Source organism: Herpailurus yagouaroundi, unplaced genomic scaffold, assembly GCF_014898765.1.
Source record: "Herpailurus yagouaroundi ecotype Mexico unplaced genomic scaffold, PumYag 139, whole genome shotgun sequence".
Lineage (NCBI taxonomy): Eukaryota > Metazoa > Chordata > Mammalia > Carnivora > Felidae > Herpailurus > Herpailurus yagouaroundi.
Window position 1 is genome coordinate 63,353,970 of NW_024412394.1, and position 9,697 is coordinate 63,363,666.

At 40.0% G+C, this 9,697-nt stretch overlaps 1 protein-coding gene across 6 annotated transcripts in view; it reads right to left on the reverse strand.

Annotated features, from left to right (window-relative positions):
• The window catches only part of HACE1 (HECT domain and ankyrin repeat containing E3 ubiquitin protein ligase 1), a 124,068-nt gene extending 114,793 nt beyond the window's left edge, over positions 1-9,275 (reverse strand). For 4 of the 6 annotated variants that reach the window (XM_040474271.1, XM_040474269.1, XM_040474272.1 and 1 more), the window contains exons 1-3: positions 8,961-9,272; positions 1,483-1,537; positions 188-277 (exon numbers count right to left, since the gene is read on the reverse strand). In XM_040474271.1, coding sequence (XP_040330205.1) covers positions 188-277; positions 1,483-1,537; positions 8,961-9,036 — 221 coding nt within the window. In that variant the 5' untranslated portion in view covers positions 9,037-9,272. Of the gene's footprint in view, positions 1-187; positions 278-1,482; positions 1,538-8,960 lie in introns of all 6 variants that reach the window. The other 2 variants (XR_005789926.1, XM_040474270.1) reach the window with 2 other exon arrangements.
• Positions 9,276-9,697: the final 422 nt, after the last annotated feature.

Consider the following 9,697-nt stretch of genomic DNA (forward strand, 5'->3'; position numbering starts at 1 on the left):
TGAGTCTGATCTCAAGGTTATCTAGAGAAAGAATACTAACATAGCATACTATGCTCTAAGCAGAATAAAGAACCATTCAGCAGCCTATTCTCATGTTTCCCCAAAACTACTGTAGGATAACAATGATCCAAAGCTTAATGATCATTACTCTAGATCAGACTTTAATCCACAATATCTTTTTTCTTACTTTGCTGCAATGTGAAGCAAGCTTCTTTTCACACGTCCAAATGCATAATTGACATCAAACCTCGAATTTGATAGTAGCTCAGAAACAGACCTACACCAAAAGAAAATTAGTAAGAGTCAATATGTTAAAAAACGTACTTGTAAAAACATAGTAACTCGAGTTAATAGCTCTTCAGTTACTCTTAACAATTATCCAAAAAGCTCTGTCCCACAACAACCAAGAAACAAAGCACTATTCTCTAAGCATAGCATGGTAGCCAGCAACATTTTATCCAAAAACCAACTGCACTGACCTATAAACTGGTGTTGAAGGTTTCTTCATCTGCTGATCTGTATCATCTGCTCTGAGAAAACCTAAATTGGCTTCAGTTCTCCCTAGATTCTTAAGAAAGACTCTTGGGCTGGCTAATCCCCTTGCAAAAAGTATGGCTTATCTGTATTAATCATAGCCAAATAAGAAAAATCAGATTGAAATATGTTTTAGTTGCATAAGACAGGAAGTTTAAAGCAAAAAATTATTTACATTATAAACTACTGCAAAATAGTTCCCTTGTCACTTTCTTATTACACCAAACTATCCAATGGCTAACCACAGCAGAAATGTCTGCTACAAGTGTAAACATCTCAACATCTAGTCAGATAACTGTGTCTCATATGCACCAAATAAAAAGAACATCAAAGTAGAACATTAGGGAAGTAAGTTGTCCATCAGCCCTAACCTTTTGCTATAAAGATCAGTAGTGACTTCTAACCAAACCCATCACAGTGTTTTTCTGTCAGTGACCAACCAAATACCTGACTTAATAGCTGACAATTCATTCAGAAAATCTCTTACCATAGAATTTTACAGGTGATACGGATCTTGGAAAATTTTGGTTTTTATTTCACAGACAGTAAATTATAACAGAGGTTAAACAACATGCCCCAGGACAACATCTATGTCCAAACCGTGTGTGTAGGTTTGTGTGTGTGCATGTAAGTGTACACAACATTTAGGTAAATTTATATACTTCCCTTACTCATTTAAACAAAAAGTATACATGTGAAATAGGCATGGAGTGCCTGGGTGGCTCAGTCAGTTGAGCGTCCGACTTCAGCTCAGGTCATGATCTCGCGGTTCTTGAGTTCGAGCCCCACATCAGGCTCTGTGCTGATAGCTCAGAGTCTGGAGCCTGCTTCGGATTCTGTGTCTCCCTCTCTCTCTGCCCCTCCCCTGCTTGTGCTCTGTCTCTCTCTCTCTCTCTCTCTCTCTCAAAAATAAATGTTAAAAAAAAAAAAACTTAAATAGGCACTCACCTGTGTTGATCAGCCATAACCATTGGCATTAATGTATAAACAGCAGTTTCATTATCTGAGTAAAAAACAAAAACAAAACAAAAAACAGAATTAATTTATCTATTTTCTTCCAAAGATACTTAAGACTACTTTAGAGTTTTTCTAATTTCATATAAAAAGTAACAAGAGGTGGAAGAAGGTTAAAGATAGTACAGAGGGGTGCCTGGGTGGCTCACTTGGTTGAAGTTGAGCATCTGACTCCTGGTTTCAGCTCAGGTAGTGATCTCACAGTTCATGAGTTCCAGCCCAGAGGTGGGCTCTGTGCTGACATCACGGAGACTGCCTCTCTCTCTGCTCCTCCCTGGCTCTCTCACTTTCTTTCAAAATAAATAAATAAACTTAAATTTTAAAAAGTGCACAATACCAGAGGTATTGCAAAATTTGCAGCAATGCAGAACTTTTTATCATAATGTTCAGTCCCTTTAAATCATCACCAAAGTGCTTATTAGCTTCTGGACGTGATGGGGAAAATGAGATACATATTAGTTTCTGTAGCTTTACAAAAGAAATTTCTTTTACTTCCAAAGATGTGTTTATCAACTTCATGTTTTATCAAACTTACATGTAGTTTGGGGAAATTTTAAGTATATATGGGCATTATAGATATATATGCTAAAATAATTTTAAAACATTAAATATACATAGTACTTGCTTCTTGCCAACATTAAAACAAAAGAAATTATTTTAGAAGCTTTTATGAAACTACATTTTATGAAATTGAACTTTTTTTATTAAAAAAAATTTTTTTAATGTTTATTTATTTTTGAGAGAGACAGAGACAAAGCTTGAGCAGGGGAGGGGCAGAGAGATAGTGAGACACAGAATCTGAAGGAGGCTCCAGGCTCTGAGCTGTCAGCACAGAGCCCAACACGGGGCTCAAACTCACAGACAGTGAGATCATGACCTGAGCCGAAGTCGGACGCCCAACCGACTGAGCCACCCAGGCGCCCCTATTTTATGAAATTTAAGTCTTAATTTTCCCTATTACTTTACACTATTCACATTTTCATTTATATCTTGTACAGAGTAAGTTCACAGAAGTGTGATCCAAAAGAAAAGGTTAAATGTCAACAATATCTATGATAGATTATACTTACATAAATTTCAGCAATGTTTGGATTTATTTTTACATATTACTAGCGGTCGTTTCTCAATTCAATGCATTTATGTTTTTTTATGAGTTATTTACAGAGAAGTAACTCTGACAATGACCATTTAGCCCTTAAAACATTAATGCTGATACTAAATTAATGAGTTAAGTTTCAGGAAGAAAAGGGTATTTACAGAGTATCAAAGTATCTTCCCAAAATATTGACTAATTACAAAGGAAAATAGTAAATTTACAGTGGAGAACCCAGCTAATAATCACCTTGATCAACTGATAAAGGATAACATCACCAGATATAACACATATCAATATCATGTAGTATCATGTAGCCTCTGATATATAATCCACATTTTTTTATAAAAAGCACATCATGAAAAAAATATCAGACAAACTCATATTAAGGGGAATTCCACATAACATCCAAGCAGTCTTCTTAAAAAGTCTCAAGGCCCAGGGTGCCTGGGTGGCTCAGGAAGTTAAACGTCTGATTCTTGATTTTGGCTCCAGTCATGATCTCACGGTTCATGGGATCTAGCCCCTTGTTGGGCTCTGCGCTTACAGCACTGAGCCTCCTTGGGATTCTGTCTCTCCCTCTCTCCCTGTCCCTCCATCACACACATGGATGTACACGTATGGATGTGCACGTATGCACGCACTGTCTCTCTCTCTCTCTCCCTCTCTCAAAATAAATAAATAAGCATTAAAAAATGTCTCAAGGCCATTAAATTCAAGAGAAGCTTGAAGAACTATTACAGTTTGGGAAAGCTAAGGAAACATGGACAACTAAATGCAATATGGTATCACCAACTGGATGCTAAAATAGAAAAAGGACATTGTTGAGAACGCTTGTCAAATTCTAATAAAGTCTGTAACATAGTTAACAGCATTACACCAATGTTAATTCCTTAGTTTTGACAACAGTACTATGGCTGTTCAAGATATGAACATTATGGGACACTGACTGAAGGGTGCATGGAAATTCTGTACTATTTATGCATTTTTTCTCTAAGTCTAAAATTACTTAGAAATAAGAAGGTGTAAAAAAAAAGGGGGGGACTGTTATCATTAAAAGAGTCTTAAGAGATGATCAGCCAAATGTAATATGTGGACTTTGGATACTGATCCAAACAAACCAACTGTAAGAGAATGTTTTTAGAGAAGAAAACTCAATATGGACTGGGTATTTGATGATAACAGAAATTATTGCCAACTGTGTTGGCTCTAACAATAATATTGTGATTATGTTTGAAAAAAGCAGTTTACATATTTAGAAATATATACGGAAGAAATATATAACTTAGAAAGAAAAAAGTTATCACCATTTCTTCACATCTTTGCTCATTATTTCACTATTTGTAAGTATATCCATGAAAAGCAATTTAGTTCTAGTCAGGACTATTCACAAATTCAGCATGCAGATGCAACATTTTCACTACAAAAAAATAATAACAAAAAATCCTAATCGTAACAGCCCACATGTTTTAAACCATAATCTTTTGGGTTTTTTAATTTTTTTAAATATTTTTTAATTGTTTTTAATGTTTATTCATTTTTGAGAGAGAGCGAGAGAGTTGGGGAGGGGCAGAAAGAGAGGGAGACACAGAGTCTGAATCAGGCTCCAGGCTGATCAGCACAGAGCCCAACACAGAACTCTAAGTCACAGACTGTAAGATCAGGACCTGAGCCAAAGTCAAATAACTGACTAAGCCACCCAGGCACCCCTTAATGTTTATTATTTTTGAGAGAAAGACAGAGTGCAAGCGGGGGAGGGACAGAGAGGGAGACACAGAATCCAAAGCAGGCTCCAGGATCCCAGCTGTCAGCACAGAGCCCAACACAGGGCTCAACCTCACAAACCCTGAGATCATGACCTGAGTCAAAGTCGAAACTCAACCAACTGAGCCACCCAGGAGGAGCCCCTAAAACATAATCTTAAAGGCACTGTTCTAAACACTTTATATACATCATCTCTTTTAACGTCACAACCATCTTATGAAGGAAGTACTATTATTACCCCCATTTTGCAAATGAGAAAACTGAGCACTACATTAAGTAACAAGTTGTGTGATGGTGTCAGTAAGGGGCTCAGTTCAAACTCAAAGCTGGCTGAGTCCACAGCCCTTACAGTAAAAACCTTACAGTGCACCCAGTATACTACATACAGTAAACAAAAGGCCTACATACTTATTCTTTGATGCACAATACACTCTAATTTATTCTCTTCTATTTCAATTTTTTTGTTAATGTTGACTGCAATAAATTATTCTCATTAACTATCAGTGAGTCACCACCTGGAGCTGAAAAACACGGCACTAAGCCTCCCTTGACATGGCAACATTCTTTCTCTCTCATATGATACACGCCCTAATAAACATCTGAACTTCCAAACCATGACAATTTCATTAAGTCCCTCCATAATAAAGAAAGTCACAAAAAGGAAATACCCTTATTTTGAATTAAAATTTTTAAGTCAAGTTAGTACATAATTTTAAGTGACCATGAATGAGCATCATAAGGTTCACATGGGTTTTATTTAAAGGGTATTTATTTAGGTAAAATTCAGATGTAGATCTTACTTTTTAAGTCACATATAACCTTATAAAAATTCAGTTCACATATACCAGAAGTATGAGGAAATAAATATAACCACAACTATGATGCTAGAAGGAGACTATCCAGGAAATAGTATACTATGAAAGAACAGAACAGGGGCGCCTGGATGGCTCAATCAGTTGAGCATCTGACTCTTGATATCGGCTCAGGCCCTGATGTCAAGGTCATGGGATTGAGCCTGCTCGGGATTCTCTCACTCCCTCTCTCTCCACGTCTCACTCACTCTCTCAAAAATAAATAAGTAAACATTACAAAAAAAAAGGAAAGAACAAAATTTGTTGTCACATGCTTCCTTCTCCACACTCATGAAGACACGTTAAGAATTAGGCATATAATTAAAGTTTTCAGAGTGATAAGAGTTTAATCTTAGTTTATCAGATATGGTGACCATTTTGATCAATTGATAAAGCTCCAGAACTGTACAACTAAAAGGAAATCCTTTAAGAACAGGGAGCTCAGGTTCATTATATTATTTACAATTTCTCTATAAAACCATCAAATGGGAGTGATTTTTTTAAAAAGTGATAATCACAGGGCGCCTGGGTGGCTCAGCTGGTTAACAGCCAGACTTCAGTGCTCTCTTCAGCAGCACAGATACTAAAAAGAGCCAGACTTCAGCTCAGGTCATGATCTCATGGTTCGTGGGTTCCAGCCCCATGTCAGGCTCTGTGCTGACAGCTCAGAGCCTGGAGCCTGCTTCAGAGTCTGTGTCTCCCCCTCTCTCTGCCCCTCCCCGCTCACATTCTGTCTCTCTCTCTCTCTCTCTCAAAAATAAACATTAAAAAATATTTTAAAAAATAAAAAATAAAAACTGATAATCACCCTAAGCAGCATTCAAATATATGCTAATATGGGTTCAAGTTCTATTATTTTACTAAACAAATTCACTGTAAATTCAGTGGTTTAGGACTATTTTTTCCACATAAACAAACAATATAAACCAATTTTTTAACGTCCACTGAGAATCCACATCCCTAATTTCTTTCTCTACACTTCCTCTCTCACAAGAATATTCCAATGTTAGCCCTGACCAGGATGACTGAACAACCTGCACTCCATTACTTAGTGGTGATACTCAGGTTTTCATCATCCTAAGGAAACATAAATGTGTTCTACCAGAATCCAGTTTCAGTAAATCAAATACACAATTTAATCCTATGCAACAAAGTTAATTTTAGAGTAAAAGGAGATTAAAAACTTTCCAACCTTAATATTGTGTTCCAATTAGACGTTTATTGATCACTGAATTCTAACATGGCAAAATAAGTACAGTATCTGATTATTTTCTAAATTTAGAGAGATCTCAGGACTTAATTCTGCAACTTTTAAAATGCAAGCACAACAAGCTGGATTTGTGTAACCAGAATGCAATACATACACGCGCGCGCGCACACACACACACACACACACACACGCGCGCGCACACACACATACATTACATACTTGAAAGAGCCAAGCTCAGAAAATTCAAAAAGATACATCAGAACTTAGGGACAAAGACAAACTAAAGGAAAAAGATGAACAAATTATTACAATGAAACAGAAACAAATGTAAGCAAGATGCCACTTTTGCCTAGCAACAGGAGAGAAATGTTTTAGTTTTACTTACTACTCTAGTTTCCAAGGACTCTAGACCATTGGTGAAACTTTCTATGGGAGGGTGATAACTCAGAGCTTTAAAAATGTCGATGTAATGAGGTCTATAATTTTTCTCCCACTTATTAATCCTAAGGAAATATTTAGAGGAAGGCTGACTTTAAAACTACAAAGTTGCTCCTCATAAAATCTATTATCAAAACAAAAATGAGAGTCAATATTTGTTACATGTATCCTATGAAATGCTGCAAAGTCATTAGGCATATTTAAAGACATAAAAAATGTGATATTTTCTAAAAGCAAAAGACTATATGCAGTAGGTTCTTAATTTGACAAAGAGAAAAAAAACACTAAGAAAAGGAAATAAAATACTAACACTTTATTACTAAATGGTAGAATAACAGATTTTTAAAATTATTCTTCTTGAAATTTTCTACAATGAAAATACATTACTTTTCGGAGCAGGATACATTATCAAAGTCTTCTAAATCATATTTGTGTAAAATATAGTGGAATTTAAACTAAGCAATACAAGTGCCTGGTTAATTCAACTGTACGTGCTGTGTTCTTCATCAGCCTACGCCAATAATTTGTGGAAAATGAGTGAGGACAGCACCTAAAAAATGGACTCAAAGTAGAAGCTGGAAAGAAAACACAGAATGTAGAAGTTCAAGCTAGAAGTCTACTTACTGACATCATTCATTATTTTCAGTCAACTACTTCATACGAGCAGAATATCAAATAGAAAATCATATTTCAGAAAGTCACACAAATCATCCCTATTCTTAATCCTAAATAGAGACTAGGGGGGGGGGAATTTTTCGTGAAAATTACCCCTAAAGTCCTCAGTGCCACATTTATTTGTTTGATGACTCTCTCCCAAGGTACCCTTCCATAACCTACAAGTCACCTCTCCGGCAGCAACTCAAAAAAAGTTTTGAAAAATGAAAGACACAGGGCACCTAGGTGGCTCAGTTGGTTAAGCGTCCGACTTGGGCTCAGGTCATGATCTCACGGTTCGTGGGTTCGAGCCCCACATCTGGCTCTGTGCAGACACACTCGGTGTCTGGAGTCTGCTTCTGATTCTGTGTCTTTCTCTCTCTCTCTGCCCTCCTCTGCTTACGCTCTGTCTCTCTCGAAAATAAAATAAAACATTTAAAAAATGTTAAAAAAAAAAAACCAAGAAAAGGAATTCCATCTTAAAAAAAAAAAGAAAAATGAAAAATGAAAGACACACTAATACAACGCATTAAAAAAAATTACCAGCCATAACCTCCTAACCCTTCTCTCGCTGGGGCATACAGAACCGAAAGCCTATTTATTAGATGCGGCACTGCCATCTCCTGCTGCCACTAAACGGTGGGAATTCATGAGGCTGCGAACAACAGTTTTCTCACCTCCTTTATTGCTAGTGCTTTACCCATTCTGAAACCCTGGCACAACGAACTAAAATCCCGGAACTACAAGGGTCATGCCTTATTCCTCTCTGGGGAAGGTCCTCGCCTCACTCTTAAATCTGATGAATAAATGAAAAAGGCAGGCAGGCACGCGTATTTTTGAAGTGTACACATATACATACCTACATACACAAACAGTACTTTAAGAGTACAAGTGTGGTATCTGACACCCTTTTATCTGTTGACCATCAAAATACAATAGTGCTCTACATTTCCGAAAAGAAAAGAAAGGCTACTTAATTCTCGCTCTGCAACTTAAAGCAAATAATACTGTTTTCATGCATCTCTCTACCCCCAACTAGCAGCGACTGTAAAATGCCCCACAACTGTAATGTTTTCTGGATCCGGGTCTCCGCCATCCGACTGAAATTTCTGCCCCTTTGCTAAAACCTTAAATCGACAGTCGGGAGACACTTCGGTCGTGCTTCTTCCAGCACCAGGGCCCCGCCGAGCCCAGACCTCCCGCAAACTCCCATCTGCCCGGGCGGGAGCCGCGGGCGAGGGGCGGCCGCGGGTTCCAGCCTGGCCCCTCCCAGCTAAGGAAAGTAACTGTGGGCGTTTTCTCGGCTTCGGGTCAGTTTCTTCAGCCGACCTAGCCGCGCCCCAGCCCCGCCCTCCGGCCCCCTACAGCCGCCCCGACACGGCGAGCCCCCTTGCCCGCTCACCGTCGGGCAGCTCGACGGTGCGCGCGCGGCGCAGCGAACGCGTCAGGCGGTTGAGCTGCTCCATCGCTCTCTCCATCCTCGGCGCGCCCTCCGCGCACACCCCGCCGCGCCGGCGGCCTCCGCGCCCAGCGCCCTACATCCCGCCCCGGCCCGTTCGGCGGGAGGAGCCACCGGCTCGCCCCGGCTGACGCCCGGGGCTGCACGGGCTGCTCGGGGCCGCTTCCCCCGTCCCGGGACCGGAGCCTGCCGGACCGATCACTGACGGGGCAGCCGCGGCCGCCGATCGCGCCCTTCCTGCCACCGCCGCCGCTTCCCTCCCGGATTCGCACGGCCTTCTGGGAACTGTAGTTCCGAGCCGGCCGACCCGCGCGCCTGAGGCGGAGCCACGCTGGGCGCGCCCGTGGCTCTGCGCCGAGGCCACGCCGACGCTGGGGTAGAGTGGTGAGTGCGGGAAGCCTGGCCAACACCGGGCTTACCGCCAAGTTCCTGGAGAGACTTGCTGGGTGGCCCCACGCCCTCTCTTGCCCTCCAGAGTTGTACAGGAGCAGCTTTCAATTCTGTCACTCCCCTATATGGCAGATTGGGGTTCTGCGCAGTTCTTAAATCCTTCCTCGCCTTCCTCCTAGTTTGGGTACATTTGTTTTCCAGATACATGAACTGTTGAAATAGTGTATGTTCACATGTCAAATTTAAAGAAGAACGAAGTCAAACAAATGCAAAGCAGGATACACCTTTTC